Source organism: Labeo rohita, chromosome 7 (genome assembly GCF_022985175.1).
Source record: "Labeo rohita strain BAU-BD-2019 chromosome 7, IGBB_LRoh.1.0, whole genome shotgun sequence".
In the NCBI taxonomy this organism is placed as follows: domain Eukaryota; kingdom Metazoa; phylum Chordata; class Actinopteri; order Cypriniformes; family Cyprinidae; genus Labeo; species Labeo rohita.
Window position 1 is genome coordinate 15285616 of NC_066875.1, and position 20686 is coordinate 15306301.

The 20686-nt window shown below is 34.9% G+C and overlaps 1 protein-coding gene across 2 annotated transcripts in view; it reads right to left on the minus strand.

Moving 5' to 3' along the window:
• Positions 1-595: 595 nt before the first annotated feature.
• Positions 596-20686, minus strand: part of lrch4 (leucine-rich repeats and calponin homology (CH) domain containing 4) — a 50380-nt gene continuing 30289 nt past the window's right edge. The window contains exons 10-18 of one of the 2 annotated variants that reach the window (XM_051114377.1): positions 19178-19312; positions 18675-18761; positions 18307-18358; positions 18111-18174; positions 13336-13431; positions 13142-13239; positions 12589-12726; positions 12312-12389; positions 596-942 (exon numbers count right to left, since the gene is read on the minus strand). In XM_051114377.1, the coding sequence (XP_050970334.1) occupies positions 775-942; positions 12312-12389; positions 12589-12726; positions 13142-13239; positions 13336-13431; positions 18111-18174; positions 18307-18358; positions 18675-18761; positions 19178-19312 (916 nt within the window). In that variant the 3' untranslated portion in view covers positions 596-774. Of the gene's footprint in view, positions 943-6874; positions 9054-12311; positions 12390-12588; positions 12727-13141; positions 13240-13335; positions 13432-18110; positions 18175-18306; positions 18359-18674; positions 18762-19177; positions 19313-20686 lie in introns of those variants that run through there. The other variant, XM_051114376.1, reaches the window with a different exon arrangement.

Sequence of the window (20686 nt, forward strand, 5' to 3'; positions counted from 1 at the left end):
GAGCTGCTGAATCACGCAATTTAAGCAATTTAGGTTTTTAGGCTTTGCATAATATAATCAGCTAGATAATCAACTCACTTTATTCCCAACTGTGTAAGGTGGAGATTCATTTTCTCAATTTTTTATTCCAGTCTCTGCTTTAAAATAAAACAAAGAGGTTAAAAGGTTGCTTCAGCTTTTTAGCTGCACTCTTAACAAACTATTTTTTTTTAATTTACAACAAATTAAACAGATCATTTCACATACAGCTATTGCTAAATAAGGGTGTCGTGGCAGAGCTATAGGGAGCCACAGTGTTTGTCCAACACTCCAAATCTGCACAAAATGTCACAATCGGAGCCCAAGAGCTGTTGTTAGCTTATCACAGGATTACTGCCACCTTTGCCGCTCCGCAAGAGTAATTACCTGTGAAAAACCAATTAATTTTGCATTGTAATAAAGCTGAGATTACAAACGTAATTAATTTTCAATTATGAGGAAGCACCAACAAAATGATTACACAAAACCGGCCAGCTACCTCAGTAACGAGGCTCATTGAGGTAACGGCTTGCATCACGTATCATATATTCTGCACAAATATGCAACAGACAAGTGGTTTTAAGTTAAAATTGGTTTATTGTGCTTCATTTTGTCCGTTTTAATAGCCACAATGCATTTGTAATTTACATAAAATTCTCTGTACATGCATTGTAACAAGCAACAAATCATTTAAGCTGTGACATTATGTCTTCTAATCAAAAAATCTTAAATGTGCTGGAAAGAATCACTTGATCACTAGGCGTCTTGATTTTGAGTCGTGGATTGAAGTGGAAGTCCTGAGGGGTCCTGACGGGATGAGCGACGGGCACCTGACGGAGGCAACTCCAAAAGAGCCTGAACGGTCTGAGCGACGCGTGTGAGTCCCTCTTCCTCCAAAATCAGCTGCGCCGGACACAGTGTGTCCTGGTGGGTTTTGATGGTGAAAAAAAGAATACCAATATAAGTTTATGTGCATATACATAAAAGTTCATAATATAAGCAATAAAACATCTCAGCATACTCAGATGGCTCTGGGAACATTGCTTCTTGCATTGCAGACCCTAAAATCTGCAAATATATGCTTCTGACGGATGAAGTGCACTCTGGGTGAACAAGCAAGATCCTACACCTCAATATGAAAAGCTTGCCATGCACCTAAGGATGGTTGAGGCATGCAACTCCCATCTGTCATCTCAAGGACCCACAACATGCGAGATACTCCTCAGGAGCAGACAGGTTCACATACACAAAGAGGCAACAAGAGGCACTTGTGACACTCTGAAACACGTGACACTGGAAGGGCAGGCGATGCATGCAGCACAACACTTGATCGCAAAAATCATTTCTTTGAATTGCCGGCTATCAAACAGCAGCAGCGTTTAAGACGCCGTCTCTCAAAGACGCAGCCATGCAGTTATAGCTCTTCACAGAGGGGATGCTATTTCATCCCAGGGTGAAGTACACACTGAGTGGAGCATAACAAGCCAGCACTTCACCATCTTGAAAATCCATCATGCATTCCAATTATTAAGTCCAGTCAACCCTAACGGTATACATTAAGTATAGATTATGGATGAGTTGCATTTGATAAAAGGCTCTTATTGCCATATTCAGGCTGTATATCACACATGCAGTATATATCTGATTCTGCAGTAATTGCTTTAACGCAATAAAAATGCAGCATTATTACAGCGTGACCGTATTATTTTTTTTAACCCTCTATTGTGCCGCATCGCCATATGGAAACAATTTACTTTCTTACTTTTCAGGAGAAAAAAAAAAGACATCAGTCTTTAAAGAAGCCAATAATGTTTTCAAGACACGTATTTTGTTTTTCCTGAGGGTCAACACATGCTCAAGAGCTCTTCATATTGCCCTATTAAAAAAATAGCTTCAACATCTGGATTTTTGCAGCATATTTTTACAGTAAACTGAGAAAATATGAATTGAGCCATATGGCAGGGATTCGTTTCTATATTGGTAGGGGAATCAATTATTACTGTGATTATTTATTTGGAAGTTCTTATTGTAATTATAATTATGTAGAACTCAATTATGATTCATGGTTCAGTTATATTCTACTGAAATTCCACAAAGAACAGTGCATGATTGACTCTGTTTCAGAATATTATTATAAACAAAGAGTTTGTAGAAGTTCCAAATTCACAAATACATTAATTCATAAAAAAACGCATATCTAATTATAGGAGAAAATGAGGAGAATTCTGTATTAAAATTGATTTTCTTTAATGGGAGAGAGACATTTTTTTCTATGTAGACAAAAATGTTCCATCATTAGAAGACAAAGCGACTCCATAGAGGGTTAACTGGGAATTGTTCTCCCCCATGAACACAAAGCACTTTATAATGTCAAATTGAAAAATGAGCTGACCAGTTAATTAATAAATAATTAAAAAGAATAAACAGAAAACAAACGAGCGCATAAGTATTCACTCTCTTGCTCTGACACACTTTAATGAGTTCAGAAGTAACCAGAATAATTGCTTGATGAAAGTACACCTGCACGCAGATAAGGTGCTTCCTGTGTTTTCAGTGTAACTGCACCTGCGTCTGATAGCGTCCTAATTAGTGCAGTTACACCACAGCACTGGGAAGTGTCATAGGAAGAAAGCCTTTGATGATTTAAAAACTCATTTTTCTCAGTGCAATGATAGTTAATAGTACAAATGCTTGGAGTAGCTGTATGTGAGATACCCAAAGATGATGACTTTTTGGCAGTGTTCTTTCTCACAGTTCCCACAGAGTGAATGTCTACAGTTTGATGAGACCAAAACTGAACTGTTGTGTCTAAATGCCAAGCAATGTGTTTGAAAAGAAGAATGAACAAAAAAATCCATTGCCACTATGTGTGAAAAAGCTCTGTGACTTATGACCAGTAATAGCTGTAGAGGCTGGTAAAGTAGTGTTTACCTAGTGGGTGAACACTTACACGCTCAGTTATTTTCTGTGTGTAATTGATTTGTTCTAGGGTTTGTAAAGTTGTTTGTGCTGATGGATGGCAGTGTGTTTTCATCTAAAGAACAGTTCTATCACACTGTAATATAAGTATAGTGTACTCAGTACACTATAGTACATTTAGTACATAGTACATTTTATATGAATACAGTTGTCAAAATTTAATTATTTTACCAAAATAAGAGGGATCATTTACATGTCTACAAGAGAAAATAAAATGTTATAAAAACTACCCCATTCAAAAGTTTGCATACGCTCGATTCTTAAAATGCTACTGTGTTGTTATCTGGATGATTTACAGGGTTTTTTTTTTTTTTTTTTTGATAGTTGTTCATGAGTCTCATTTGTCCTGAAAAATTGTCACTCATATGCTCCAGAAGGAAACAATGCATTAAAAAGGGACATCGAATGCAAGATTCATTTTTACATGATGTTTGAACTTAAAGCAGAAGTCCACTTCCAAAACAAAGATTCACATATAATGTACTCACCCCCTTGTCATCCAAGATGTTCATGTCTTTCTTTCTTCAGTTGTAAAGAAATGATGTTTACTGAGGAAAACATTTCTGCATTTTTCACCATATAATGGACTTGTATGGTGCCCCCGATATTGAACTTCCAAAATGCAGTTTAAATGCGGCTTCAAACGATCCCAAATGCAGTTGTAAATGATCCCAGCTGAGGAAGAAGGGTCTTCTCTAGTGAACGATTTAAACTGCTTTTTGGAAGTTCAAAATCGGGGCACCATAGCAGTCCATTATATGAAGAAAAATGCTGAAATGTTTTCCTCAAAAAACAGTGGACTTCTCCTTTAAATGTGTCTGGGCAGTGTGTGTATACAACCACCCTATAATGATAAAAATCTACTCAGTGCTTTCCCGACAAATCATAAGCACTTTCTCAGAGCAAGCCATTCACTGATTCTGGGCAAAGTGACATCCCTTGGCATAGTCCCCTCCTACAACTGTTCTCGGACACTGCCGTTTTAGCATTGACCCACCCTGAGTGAGCTGCAAACAGTCCACCATTGTTTTGACCCCGGAGCAGGTCTCCTAAGCGACTGAGGTGTTTTGTTGTTGGGGATTTTGCTAAAAAGTGGTTCCTGAAGGATGGATCGGTACCAACTGTTTGTGATCCAGCTTTACCACCAGAAGAAGTGAGTATATATATATATATATATATATATATATAATCTTTGCAAATCACCTTTCTTGATAATGTTTCACAACGAATGCGAAAGTTAACAGTCTCACAGGACGCACCGTGGCAAAATACTGTAGTATTCATTATTATCAGTGATGCTGTCTACACCAGATGAGACGCGGCACCACAAATCCCCCAGTAAAATGCTGACTCATTCTACTCATAATGTACTAACACAAAGTTCAAATGATTTGCAACAGTTGCTTTGTCACATCTACTAGTCTACAGTAAGGTTGCCTTTGTAGAGGTTTCATTAAAGGGTTCGTTAATGACTAATAAGTAATTTACAAATGTATTTTAAATCATTTTTGAGCACTTATAACTGCATGAATATGAATGGTGACTTTAATGCAAGTTAAATGCAAGCTGTAGCTCATTATCATTTAAAAGGGACATGCAATGAAAAAGGTCGCTGTAAACAGAGCTGTTTTGACAAGGTAAAAAGGGTGTTGTTTTACACTACCATTGAGAAATTTTAACCAAAGTATGTTATAGACTTTTCGTGTATACCCTAAAGAATCATATCAATGTGGAAAATGGGCATCCATAAACTTCTGAAAAGAATGAAGATGTGTACTTGTAAATGTGTATTTTTATTTTGCCTAAATATCATTTTTTCATTTAGTACTGCTCTTCAGAATGTTTCCCAAAAGACAAAATAATTTCAGTTTACCCTGATCTTTAAATTCAAGAAGGTTTCACCTCCAGGCTCTTAATGCATTTTGTTTCTTTCTGGAGCTTCAGTGAGTGTTTGAACGTTTTGTAACAATTGCGTCCGAGTCCCTCAGTTGTCCTCAGTGTGAAAAGATGGATCTCAGTCATACAGTCATTGTGTTCAAATACACAAAAGATGCTGGAAAACTTAAGAATTTGTGGGACCTGAAATTTTTTTCAGGCAGTTTAATTGTTTAGGACAAACAAGGGACTCATTAACAACTATCAACAGCTGTGGATCATTCTGGTAACAACACAGTATTAAGAATCAAGCATATGCAAACTTTTGAACGGGGTAGTTTTTAAATTTAACTATTATTATCTCTTGTGGACTACATGTAAATATTTTATGTGAAATATCTTATTCAGGTCTGTATGATTCCTCTTATTTTGATAAAATAATTAACATTTTGTAGATACTGCAAAGAGTATGTAAAATTTTGACCACAACTGTATGTACTGTATTCATACACTCCCATTCTTAGAGAAATGAATACTTATATTTAGCAGAGATGCATTCAGTTGATCAAAAGTGGCAGTAAAAACATCATTAAAGATTTCCGTCAAATAAATTTGTTTTTTGAACTTTCTATTCATGAAAAAAATCCTGAAAAATGTATCACTGTTTCCATAAAAATATGTAACAGTACAACAGTTTTCAAAATTAATCATAACAACAAATTCCTGAGCACCAAATCAGCATAAAAGAATGATTTCTGAAGGCTGAAGTAATGATCCTGAAAACGTAAAACTTCTTTTAAATTGTAATATTTCAAAACTGAATGCAGCCTTGGTAAACACAAAAGACGTCTTTCAAAAACATTAAGAAATCTTACCAACCCCAAACTTTTGAACAGTAGTAAAACAAACATACAGTGGGGTCCATAAGTCTCAAAAAAGCAGTTTTCTGATTTAAAAAGTTTTTACCACAAATTGTGTTATCAAGCAAATATTCTTTATAGCAATCAGTAAAAAGCTAAATTGAAATTTTATTTGTTTTTTGTCATTCTTTTTCTTTTAATGACAGCAGCACTTTGCTGTCCACAATTTTGTGGGAGAAGATTTACTTTGGACCCCACTGTGAAGTATACATACATATATATATATATATATATATATATATATACACACACACACTGCCCTTCAAAAGTTTGGAAACACCCCTGGCAAATTGTGGTTTTGGACAATATCAGCATAAATCCTTATCCTTTTCTGGTGCAAATACATTAAAGTAACTTGACATTATCATTGAAGACCAGTGATAAGAAGTGATAAGAAATGATTATGTAATCATTTTGATTACATAATAATGGTAACATATACATGTCAGCTGCCAGCTGTGATGCCTGGTTACTGGTTTAAACTTGGCCCAGGTTTTTATAAGATTTTTGGGTCAGCACACCTTAATAGCTTCACCAATTGACTGCCAATTAAGTTTAGAATACAATGAATTTAGGCCCAGATTATACAGAGCTGTAATAGCTGCTAATGGTGGATATTTTGATGAATCGAAAATTTAAGTTTTTTCTATTTATAAACTGTTTATGTAATAAAATATGTTTTCGTAGTTTGCGTTTTCCCTTATCAGTGCAAAATTATCACAAATTAAAAAGGATTCATGCCAATATTGTCCAAAACCCCACTTTTCTAGGGCGTTTCCAAACTCTTGGAGGGCAGTGTGTATATATATATATATATATACACACATACACACACACAGAGAGTATATATAGTATATGCTTCTCTTTTTAATCCATTTTCTACTACCCACACAATAGATCAACACTTACCTTTGGTAAAGGGCACAGAATATCTGGACACATTAGCTACAGAGATGAGCTGAGGAGAGGATTTCATCCTCAGCAGAGAGACAAACTGAAGCAGAATTAATCATAAGCCAGAGCAACAGTCAGTCATGAACATTTGACAAAGCACATGTAAAGCAGCAGACAAAACATAAAAATCAGTGTTTCAGTTTTTTAATAATTTCTTTACAGACAAAAAAAAAATCTTTATATCAATATAGACTTATTAACTTCTTAAATACACAGTATTTTATAAATATTACAAAATACATTTCATGTGTTGCAACAGTTTCCACTAGGTAACATTTGGACGGAAACATTCATGTAGATCTACTGTAGTGCCTTCTAAACGGAGTCTAGCGTATGTACGAGAAAGACGTAGAATTAGCACTCATCCTCTGTAAAAGCCTTTAACATGAACTGTAGCACATCACAATCCTTATTTCATATGGCTGAAGCCTCTCGAGCAACTATGAGAAAGTCCATCTATGCTAAATGTGAAGTCTGAGTTGGACATTTTAAATCAAATGTCTGTTATGATTAGCTTTAGCATTGACAACAACGTACAATATTATAAAACCTCATCAACTTACATTTGAACAAACTCCCTTAAAATATGTTTAAGACATCGTAGGGTGAGGGATGACGCGTTAGTAACTAGTTAGCACATCCCTTCACCTAACGTTAACCTTGTTTCCAAGTCTCTCTCTCTCTCGCTGTCTCACCCTCTCTCTCTCTCCTCTTATCGTTCTCTCCAGATGAGAGGCTGCTCGTTAGTAAACTGTCGGCAAAGCTCCTAAATCACATTAAGTAGGCACGGAATACAAAAGCAACATCAGCATACAGCACCGGGGAAGATGGGTGCTCATGGCACATTACAGGACTACAAAAACCACTACGGCCACATTTAGAATCAGGAAACGGCAGATGAAGGCGGCTGTGGAGCAGCACGGCTCACAACCATTTCATCTTTAATTAGGAAAAATGGTGTAATTTGTAATTTGCAAATGTCTGCTTATCCACATTGTGCATCCATAAGCAGTAACACACATGCATATTTAAAAAAAAAAACACAATTACTGTCCACAAATTTTGTCCAGCTTAATCAAATTTGTGTTTCTCAATCAGTCTGTTCAATTTAATTAGTCAAATTTACGTAATGTGCTCACCAAATGCAGCTTCAGCAGAACATAGAAAACATAAATAAACTGAAACAATAACTTAATCTTGAACTCTTTGCATATAAGAATTATATTAAGATGCTCTCAAGAAAACCAAAACGAACATTCCAAAAAAAGTAACAAGTTAACACAGCTTCGAATCATATTAGTACCGTCAAAAAGTGTTGAAGGAGCAGTTTAGTAACAGCTCTGCCCTCTGATGGTCACAGTCAACAAAACAAGAAAGGAAAGTGAAATAGTCCACTCAGCCCTGACCCTAACAGATTTCTACAACTTGTGAATTAAACCAAATTCAGCTGAGAAGTACCATCACCACACTGTTAGCCACTGCTAAACAGATTGTTTACCAGATGCTACAACTAATTTGCACTGAACAGAAGGAACAGGCACTTCGATGAGCAAATACAAGCCATTTTAAAGCCCTTCAAGAGAAAAACAAGGGGTGGGGAATTTGTGTCAGTGCTTTAAAAACTCTTACGATAACAAGATCCTTTACAAAGACCGCTAGAGGGTGTATAAACTATCCTGGGATCAACAGCGATGCTAAGGCAATCAGGTGGAAAAGCCCTTCATTAGTGGAAATCATGTCTATGTACAGATAAATTCCACATCCTCTTAATAAAAAACGAATATGTGGCTATCGATGAGCTATTCATGAGCATTTCTGGCATAGCAAAGATGTGGATTTTTGATAATCTGCAATATATTTGAATATTTCACTATTTAGACCTACAACTACCCTCATTTTTTGTTTCCAAACCTTTTAAGATATTTGTATGGATAACGTGTAAGCTGAAAGGCATTATGGGTAAGGAATTTGCTCTGATATTTATATCTCAGATGGCATCAACGGTGTGTGTGACAGTGTACACAGTACAGAGATGATGGACTTTAAAATCCATTACATTTATACACATACTCGCTCACACTATGCTGTAAGGTGGCAGTATAAGAGATAGAGCAAAGCCATGAGGAGAGAGTAGAAGAGCAGGAAGCCGGTGGAAAAAGGCGAGGAAGGAGAGACAGAGGGAGAGGTGCCGCTGTTGTCCTCGTTCACCTCCTCCTCTCCTCCTCCTATTGCCAGGAGCGCCGTCACACAGCGGTGCACTGCAGGTAGCTTACTGCACAGGATATCAGACGCTAAACACAACTCCATCTGAGAAAGAGAGAGAGAGACAGACAAAAGGACAGGAAGAACAATGCAGAGGGGACAAGATGTTTGGACACAGTGTTGAACAAAGACAAAAACACTAAAGCAGGATTATTTAAAGAGGTAGTTCACCCAAAAATGAAAAATGTTTGTATTTAGTCAAATTTAGTAAAAAATAAATGGCCAAAAAAAAAAAAAAATAATAATTTTTTTCATTTGAGGTTTATGTATCACATTCTCACTGTTTTCACTATTTCTATATGATAATAATTAAATAATAATAATCATCTGGGTGGGACTCTTTTGGTACAAATTGATTTTTGGGGTCATGATTCGATTTTCATTCATGATTCACAATTTTTAAACGAATTTTTTTTGTGCACACTGGACATTAAACGCACCAGTATTTTAATACAATAAAACAAGAAATCAGTGTTTCCTATTAACTATTAACTTCCTAATAAATCAAAAATATTTTACACTTCCCATTAGGGATGCGTCCAAATCATACCATATTCATGAACATGTTTCGTTCTGCCAAAAGGAAATGACATGTAGGGTACAACGGGCTAAAGGCACCCCCTAAGAAAAAATGTGCTTTTCACTGTGCCCAAAGTGGATGACTGCAGAAAATTACATATGTTTGTATTGAACTTTATGGAGCAACAGATTTTGTGTGAAAATAAATCATACAAGTTTAAAAATCTCATTAATGTATGAGATGGCAAGGGGAGCCTTTTACCCCACTCACCAGCATGGGTTAAAAGGCACACAGTATTTTTTGTTTGTTTGTTTGTTTTTAAATAATGTACAAGTTAATACGTTTAAAACAATCACTTTAGCAAAGTTTGTACTATTTTCAGCTTATTTTGATAAATAAAATAATTATTTTTGTTCAATAAATATACTGTCATTAAACTACAGTATTATAAAACATATATTATAAAATATAAAAACAAAATCATTTTAAAATGTAAAAATTCTGAAAGCACTGAAGGAGATCACATAGTAATTTAATATAGATTTACAGCAGTAACAACAAATTATTTATTTTATTACATGTTATGATTACTAGCATGTTTTTTTTTAAAAAAATGATGGTTTCATTTTAAACATGGTGATTATCTCTAAGATGGACACCCAACATAATTTATGATATTTACCATCTGAATCTAACAATGTCATGCCAACAAATGGAAAAGTCAGCCTACTATTAATTATCATGTTACATATTGTGCCTTTTAGCCCCAACAGCAGCGGCACTTTTTACCCCAAATACCATACTTTTACATTTTTTTCGTTATTTTAAAAACTGCTGTTTTAATTATCTTAAAACTGAAAATCATTAAGACGACCTTTGCCTCAAGATATATTGAATAATTTTAGTGATTCTCATTTGCTACTCAAATCTACAACATTTTTAAAAACATCAAATATTAGATCAAGTAAGCACAGAATCAACTTCAATCGCATCAAAGATCAGCCAATTTTGCATGTGTATGTTGAAAAGCAGATGTTTAGGAAAGTGCTACGCCATGTTTTTTTGCCATCTAGTGGTTTAGAGGAAAATAACATCTAAGGCGTCCTTTAACACGCTATACCCTACTATGAAACCCCCTAAATACGAGATGGGAGAAAAAAAATATATTTCAATGTTTTCTCCTACAATTACATCACTGGGTAATTATACTATATATAAATTGCAGGTATCAGGGAGCCGTTATTAATATGCGGGGCATTGAAACACTTTTGAATGCGTGCTTGCATTTCACGTTTTACTTTCACTTTCAAGATTCGCGATCATACTGAGCGGCAGTAGGCCTACTTACACATTTTACAAGATTAGATGTTTGTCAGTGGTGTTCAGGATCTGCAAATCATTCGCCATCATCCTATTAGTCATCGCTACTTACTCTGTTTATATGGTAAGTGAAATATATATTTTGTAATGTAATGTAATGTAAGCCTATCACTAGCAAGCGGCTAACCATGTCCATCTAGTGGCTCCATAGAAAGCGTTGTTCATTTTCCATGCCTTTTCAAATACAGATTTACTATTTGGGCACATCCCTACTTCCCATAATAACAAAAGATCAATAATTAATATATTATTTTTCCAAACACTTGCCCTCGCTAAAAAATGGGGCAGGATGTATTTGTTTTTCCTCCTCCATCCTCCATTGCTGTTGCTGTGTTTTTCCAATAATTCCATTATTATTATAATTAAATTAACTAGAAAATTAAGGCCTTATTTTTTTCTCAAATTCAGTTTTTTTTTTGTTTTTTTTTTTACCAAATTCTGTTTTCTATTAATTTTCTGGATTAAATTTTAATGGTTTCATTACATTAATCACTTAATTTATTGACTTCGTAAAAAAAAACAAACAAACAAAAAAAAATTTATTTATTTATTTTCAGAAATACTGTGTTGTGTATTTTTCTGGTAAAAATATTCTGTTAATTGTTTTTTCCTGGTAAAGGATGTTTGTATATGATACAAGGATCATTTTGCTCAAAAGAAATGTGCATTAAGAGACTCTCAGAGCAGTTCTACATATTACCTTCATGTACTTGCATATTAAGGCGGCAGAGGCTGAAAACATAGTGTATGTCCCACGTGCTTCAGTATGTGTGTTGTAAACGAAATCGCACATCTGTGCCATTCATTCACACAGAGAAACACAGAACATGCTGGATTCATATTTAATGTATTTTTGCGGCTTAACATTCACAACCATGTGTCTTGATTTAAGTGTACTGTCCTAGTTTTGATTTATTCATCCAAAAAAACACAGGCAAATCTCGTAACATTTCATGTTATATAGTAAATTCCATTTTTATAAATGTAACTATTGGATTCTGTGATTCCATCCGTGTTTTTTTGTTACCTTACTAACATTTAAGTCTGAAGTTCTTCATTTTCAAACATTAAACCATCATATACGCACTGCGGGTTTCAGAACAAAGGTCAGCACTTTGCTCATTTACACACTAGCAATTTATGATACAGTATTGAGGTACTACCCCTTTAAGATAAACAAAATAAAAAATAAAATGGCAAAGAGAGCACACAAAAAGGAGCAAATCGAGCTTGAAGCAATTGAAAGACAACATAAAAAAGCTTTAACATTGTTGCAGTCACATGTCAATGGGCGAAGTGAATTTTTCTCATTTACAAACAGCTCAGACAACACATCTCAGAAAGACAAATAATATAGCGGATAATAAAAGAAGCAAACAATAGAAGATGAAATTTATGTTTACCTCAGGGACTCCCAGTCTTCGACACGCAGCAATGAAGTTTTCAACATTGAGGCGGCACTTGGCAGCACTCAGCTTTGGCTGAACAGATAGAAGGATTGCACATACATTCATTAGAAAGTGATTCAAGAACAGAAGTAATCTAGCTGATCCGGGATCAGCCTTATTCAAATATGGATAAATAAGGATTACACATAAAGACCCGGACATAGTGCTTGTTTTATGAGATACTAGATTATGTTTTGGCCATAATGAAAATAAGATCTAAGCATTAGCTCACCACTGCCGGTGAGGGGATGTGGATGATTGACACAGAACGAGGTCGCACGTGATTGGCCAACTGGCAGAGCAGTGTGCCATTGGACAATGCCTCTCCCAGATCCTCAGGCAGAGAGATCTTCAGACGCGCCTCCAGAGTCTAGCAGAAAGACATGGAAAAAGTGAGACTACTGGGAAGAAATACAAAAAAAAAAAAAAAATACTTTTTAAACTAATCAAACAGATTTCTGGAGGGAATTCTCTTGGAAGATACATCACTTTTTCAAGACCCTGGAGATCAAATCAGAACACATCACTTATACAACAGCTGAACATTGTTGGAGAAAAGCAGGCAAATCATACACGTTAAACTCCTGTCCAACACTTTAACAATAATGGACTACAATAAAATTACTGAAAGTATTATGGGACAACGTTATTAATAGAATGTATTTGTTTAGGTACTTATTTATTATTTACAGACAGCCTTTACTTGAAATAATAAATATTTTCAAAGTGAGATGTGTCAAAACAGCTAGAGATGGTGAGATGAATAATACGGGATGCCCATTTACTTTACGCAGTTGCAAGACGTCTGTTCTCTCCTCGCGTGGGGATCTGAGTGTGGAACGGGATTCACTGCGGCCAGACTCCGCCAAACTTGTTCCTGATCCTAAGAGAAAGAGACAACATGAATTATTGACCAAATCAAGAAAATAGCTCCTATATTCCTAGATTTAATTCTCTATGTGTACGACTGTGTGTGTACCGGTTCTGACGTTGCAGCGTGAGGATGTGCGGAATAAGAAGCTGTTAGGTTTGGGAGCAGAACCTGTAGGAGAACAGGGCTTCACAGAGGATGCATCTGCAACGTGATACAAACATGATTCATTAAATGCTGAAGTTAGATTAGTTACGACTGGGTACTTATTAACAGAGCCTCAGGCGAACAAAGAGACACTGATGTTATTCAAACAAAAATTTAATCATATATTGTTTCTATATTATATTATAATTAGGCCAGAGAAGAACTGGTACCCCAACTGAGTTTGGTTTCCCGCAAGGATTTTTTCTCTATTTTCTGCTTCCTGATGGCTTTTGGTTTCCTTGCCACTTGCTTATTTGGGGATTAAAAAGACCCTTAACATTCAGTAATATTAATCACTGCCTTGAGCAGAGCTGCTCTTAGTTGAATTTAAAGGGATAGTTCACCCAAAAATGAAAATTCTGTCATTAATGACTCACCATTATGTCGTTCCAAATCCGTAAGACCTTCGTGCATCTTCAGAACACAAATTAAGAAACCTTGATGAAATTTCGCGAGCTTTCTGACCCTGCATAGACAGCAACGCAACTACTACATTCAAGGCCCAGAAAGGTAGTAAGGACAAAATAGTCCAGTTAATTTTCAGGTTGAAGCACTGATGTTACATTAACTATTTTATTGATGTCCTTACTACCTTTCTAGGCCTTAAATGTGGTAGCTGCATTGCTGTCTAGGGTCAGAAAGCTGTCGAATTTCATCAAAATTTCTTCACTTGCGCTCAGAAGATGAACGAAGGTCTTACAAGTTTGGAACAACATGAGGGTGAGTAATTTTCATTTTTGGGTAAACTATCCCTTTAACTTGTTTTATAATCGCTAAATTTTAGTTACTAAACTGAACCAGCACTGAACTGAGGTGAGCTGAATAATTACACCAGGGTTCATACAGATACTGTAGAATGAAATTCCTAGACTTTCAAGGACTTTTCAAGCACTACTTTTTGGATTTTTAAGGACTTCAAACACTGCTCTCATTTATCAAACAATATCTTCTCTTTAAAATTAAAACCATTGTCATTTTTCTTTTCTTTTTTTATTTTAAGGGATTTGTATTTGCATAAACTTTTTTTTTTTATAACTGCACTGCCTTAAAACCATTACCATGACTTTTCTGCACCGAAGTCTCGATCTGAATCAAATGATTCGCGAACCCACTCCAAAGTTCCAATCAGAATCAAATGATTCGCAATCCACGCTCCAATCTAAATCAAATGATTCACAATACTTGCTCCAAAGTCCTGATTTGATTCGAATGATTTGCGATATTCAATCTAAAGTTGTGATCTGAGTCAAATGATTCGCAATACGTGATGGAGCGCCTCAAAACCATTAAAAATCATTTTGCGACACAATGGTTTAATTGATTTGGAATTTCGAAAAACTCAGTTTTAACCATCGCTACATGCTTTTTAAAATCGTTACAAAATTCAAAAATAATTGGATCTTTTAATTTGATCTGTTTTGTTTTGTTTTGCTAGTGAATCGCTTAAAATAAATGATCAAAGTCACAAATTTGAATCAATCGGAGCGGTTCCAGCGTAAGTTACTTTCAGTTCAAAATTAAATTGATTCAGTTCATCTGTTCCTCTTTTTGCGTCTTCAGCCACGTTTACACAACATTATCAGTACTACTACTGGCTTAGCTCACTAGTTTTATGTTTTATTAGGGTTTTTTTTTATTAGTTTTACTAACTGAAATAAGTGGAAAAAGTATTTTGTTTTTTGAATTGTGTGAATTTTGCATGAAAAGATATTAAAGATACATAAAAATTAAACATATTTTGTAGATACATTGTCTTTCAATAATTCAAGCACTTTTCAAGTACCTCTTAAGGAATATTTTCAAGGGTTTTCCAGGCTATACATTTCTAAAAGTCAAATTCAAGTTCTTCAAGCACTTTAAGCACCTTGTACGAGCTCTATACACTATAGTCTTGTTAGAGCTGCTTTAAAGCAGAATTTGGATTTGTTTTATATTTGATGAAGTTTGCAGCATTGACTTTCTTATTACTGTGACGCTGCTTTAAAACTATCTGCAATCTATAAAGCACTGTATAAAAAAAATGATTAGACTTGACTTATTTACAAACTATATTAAATTACTCTTAACAACAACAAACACCCAACAACCACAATAAACCCTGTCAAAAAGTGTTAAAGCACTTTTCAAACAGCACTGCCCTCTGGTGGTCACAGTGCTTTCACTGGGTTCATTTCTAAAAAAAAAAAAAAAATAAATAAAAAAAAAATAGAATTAAGAATAGACTAGAATAGAATAGAATAGAATAGAATTTGAGGGACTGCTGAGGTTGGTCTTTCACAGATCACGTTTTCTGCCACAGTCTCTTCAAGACTAGTGGTTCTCAAACAGGGGGCCAGGGCCCATTAGGATGCCTTATCAATCTTCTAGTCGGGCATCTCTTAAATGTTTTAAAACAAGACAAAAAGCACTAAAATAAGCTAAAGGAATGACTGAAAAGTGTTTCCTGATCCATTTAGATTACTTTTGTTTTTTCATTGTTTAAAAAAAGTGGGATCCCTGAAGAACATTCAACTCGTAAAACTTCTATGCAATCCTTTTAATTTTAATTAAAACTATTTTAGTGATTTAATTTACAGGAACTAGGAGCAGCTGCAAATTAAATTATAATACCAGTCAAAACTTTCTGAACTGTAAGATTTTGAATGTATTTATTGATCCAAAATATTGTGAATATATTGTGAAATATTTTTACCATTTAAAATAACTGCTTTATGTTTAAAATGCAATATATTCCTGAGATCAAAGTGATGCTTTTCAGCATCATTACAGTACAACATTACAGTGTCACGTGATCCTTCATAGATCATTCTAATATGCTGAATAGAAAGATCCAAAGATCAGAATTTATCTGAAATAAAAAGCTTTTGTGACATTATACACTATACCGTCAGAGTCAGTGTAGTTTTTTTTTTCTTTTTTTGGAAAGAAATTAGAAAAATAAATACTTGTATTTAGCAATCAAAAGTGATGATAAAGACATTTGTAATGTTACAAAAAATTTCTATTTCAGATAAATGCTGTTCTTCTGAACTTTCTATTCATCAGAGAAACCTGAATAGTTTACTCAGCTGTTTTCAACATAATAATAATAATAATAATAATAATAATAATAATAATAATAATAATAATGTTTTTTAAGCAGCAAATCAAAATATTAGAATGATTTCTATGGGATTATTTTTGTGCCAATAAGAATGAACGTAACTTTATAAAACTGAACGTAACTTTCCAAGAAACGATCAAAAATATGCCACTGCAAAAGAAGAAAAACACAATGAAAATGAAAAAATAAACTCAGTCGGACGAATTTAACATGCTCTTCAAATATGCTTCATTCTTTGTTAATGATTTTCAAAGAATCGTTTTCGCGAATCATGGATTCTGAATGCGTTGCCACAGCTTTCGCTTACGCTTTGCAAATTTGCGTTTGCTGTTTTGGCACAAACCTCTCGTGGGGGCGGGCTTAACAACGATCTACTCTGATTGGCTAATGAGCTTTTGATGGACAGTTGCTCTCTGACCTGGAAGCACGGACGGTGACGTCAGTGGCGCACATATTGGAAAGTTGTTGCGGTGTGCAATAAATATTAAGTATTAATGTTATTAGTATTTCACCTACGGTCGTCTCTTAGTTTCTAAAGATGAGCTCCCAGCAGAGACACGGAGCAGCATCATCTTCCACCTCAGCTTGTCCCTCAGGGCAGCTTGAAGTAAGTTCGTGTTGCTAAAGTAACGTTAATCAATAACATCGATAAAAGTTTTATTCATGTACAGTGTGCAACAGTTCTGATATTTTCTATAAACAAAGCACGACGTATTGCACCACTGACGTCACCGTCCGTGCTTCCAGGTCAGAGAGCAACTGTCCATCAAAAGCTCATTAGCCAGTTAGAGTAGATCGTTGTTAAGCCCGCCCCCACGAGAGGTTTGTGCCAAAACAGCAAACGAAAATTTGCGAAGCGTAAGCGAAAGCTGTGGCAACGCATTCAGAATCCATGATTCGCGAAAACGATTCTTTGAAAATCATTAACAAAGAATGAAGCATATTTGAAGAGCATGTTAAATTCGTGCGACTGAGTTCATTTTTTCATTTTCATTGTGTTTTTCTTCTTTTGCAGTGGCATATTTTTGATCGTTTCTTGGAAAGTTACGTTCAGTTTTATAAAGTTACGTTCATTCTTATTGGCACAAAAATAATCCCATAGATTTCTGATTAATCACGTCACACCGAAGACTGGAGTAATAATCAAAGGAATAAAAGACATTTTAAAATATATTTAAATAGAAAACTACTTATAAATTACTTTAAATAGTACAAATATTTCAAAATGTTAACGTTTTTGCTGTGCTTTGGATCAAATACATGCTGGCTTGGTGAGCAAAACAGAATTCTTTAAAAAAAAACATTAAAAATCATAGATAGTGTACATTTTTATATGAATGTGAAATATTTCCCCAAGCATATTCCACAACAGTTTCAAGTGGGTCATGTGGATTTGCAGCACTGACCAACAGAAAGCTGTCTGATAAAAAATACATAATATATTTCAATTTTACATTTACAATTATATACAATTATATATATTAAATGTTATTTTTCATTTGTACTGTCTATTAAAAACACTATGCATTATGCTTAAAAACATTAAGCTAAAACATCTTGGTATGGAGGGTACCTGTGCGACTGATGGAGCGCTGTAAAGACCCAGTTTGAGAGGATGGAGAAGCCTGATCTACACTCTGACAGGAAGAGAGAGAAATACATTTAAGGAAGAAGTATTAGACTCCCATGTATAATTAAACACTCCAGTAAAATATTATGCATTTCTAACAGAATGAGATGGAGGTAGAGAGTAAATGCAAAGTACTCACTGCACATCTCTGTTTCGGGCCATTGGGTGGAGAGTTGCTGTCAGAATCACCACTAGAGGGACACAGAGACCAACAATCAATTTGTTTGCTAAACTACAAAAGCATGTTAACTGCTTTGTAAACTTCACTACAAAGTGTAACTGTAATACTACAACCACATCATGCCTGTTTTACAAACGTAAGTTAATTTTAAATAAGGTACAGGATGTTTGATTTGGCTGTTCATTATGCTTAAATTGTGTCTCAAATTCAAATTCTTGTCTTTTCTTTGTTGATGAGACTCAGATTGCCACAACAAAATGTTAACACAAGCACGCATGCAAATGCAGAACGCAAACGCATATGCAGGCCATTTGCTTCACTCTTACCCTGAAACGCTTCCTGTTCCTCCGTGCTTTGTCGTCGTCGTCGTCGCCGCCAAGTTACTTCCTGTTTTTACAGTTATCTTCTGCAAACTGTAAGACATCAAACGTGTATTAGTCAATAGCCTCCTGATACAGAAGAAAAGCACACAAGGCTTTGTTCTTACAAATACTGGCATTCTGGGAGAGCCCCTCTGATGTTCTCCTGCTGGCTATGCTTTCAATGATTCAAGACTCTAAATGTGCTTTAAGATACTAATGAAGTAAAGACACGCGACAGCAGATAACAGTGGTTTCCTTTACAACCACAATGTCTTTGATGACGAAGCATCAGAAAGGAAATAAAACAGGCCATTTTATGCACTTTATAGCCATTATGTGCATTTATTGCTCGCTGTGCATTAGCAAACAGGCTTGTTAGTTTTATCGCTTTTAAGGCCTAACAGAATTTTTGATGCTATTGTCTCATATTTCACTTCCACAATTATTCAATCCCATCAGGCACTCACGTGCTAGCTCGGTCTCTCTGCTGTTGGGCTCTCTCTCTCTCCTGCCAGATGAGCAGGTTTCCAGGTCTCCTTCTCTCCTCTAAAGTAGGGCTGGATGGTGAGCCGGAGTCTGAACCATCTCCAATTACAAATATCCTGAAAGAAAGAGAGAGATTTACATTTTTATTTATTTAGGTCTTGAATCATTTTCTTAAGAACGTTCATCAAAACTTAATACAACTTTTTTTTTTTAAGTTACAACTTATAACTTTTTAGTGAAGAAATTGCAGCACTTGTCTTTAAGTCACCACCACAATGCCAGAGTGTTGTGGGTGGTTGCTAAAGCGTTTTGTGTACTTTTTAGTCACTGCTCTGCAGTTTCTAGGGTGTTGTGGGTGATTACTTACTGGCTCAAGTCAAAACAGTCTCTATCATTTTCTAGCCCCTAAATACGGTTTATGTTAATTTAAGTCTAAGGGATTTTTGTCTATCGCCCACCATATGTCTGATTGCTTAAAAACTTAATAACACACCTTTCCACAACAAGCCACATGATTTAAGGTATCACTTACAGCAACAGTAGGAGCTCAAAAATACAAACACATCAGGTATCATACACTTGCTGACTTTGTGAATCATTACAGAGTAACCTGGTCAGCATACATCCAGTTACTGAGGATCACACACTACATTACCAGACTTTCAAGATGTTCTAAAAAAAAAAAAAAACCTCATACAGAAATGTGACAATATGTTAATAAAAATTCTAATTTTGTGCTATGTGGCAACTTTTGGCAACTGGAGTCAACTCTCCAGATAGCAAATTGTACAAAATATGGACAGAAGTCATGTAGTGTATTCCAGCCTTTTGGAAGCAGCACTAATTTATGTCTACGAACTCAAATAACAGTGAGAATATTTGCAGAATATTTTTATTTTATTTTTTATTTTATTTTTTATTTAAGAAATCCTCTTCTTCTCACCAAGCCTGCATTTATTTTAACCCAGTACAGCAACAAAAAACTTTTTTTTTTTTTTACAATAACTGTTTTCTATTTGAATATATTTTAAAATGTAATTTATTCTGTGATTTCAAAGCTGAATTTTTAGCAGCATTACTCCAGTCACATGACCCTTCAGAACTCATTCTAATATTCTGATTTATTGCACAAAAACATTTTTATTATTATTATCATTATTGTTGTTGTTGAAAACAGCAAGAATTATTCAGGTTTCTTTAATTAATAGAAAGTTCAGAAGAACAGCATTTATCTAAAATAGAAATATTTTGTAACATTAAAAAACGTTTTTATCATCACTTGATTCATTTATTTCAGGTAAATGCTGTTATTTGAATCTTTCTATTAATCAAAGTGTCCTAAAAAGTACTCAACTGTTTTAAATATTGATAACAATAATAATAAAAATAATACAGATAATTAAAATGTTCCTTGAACAGCAAATCAGCATGTTAGAATGATTTCTGAAGCATCATGTGACACTGAAGACTGGAGTAATTATGCTAAAATT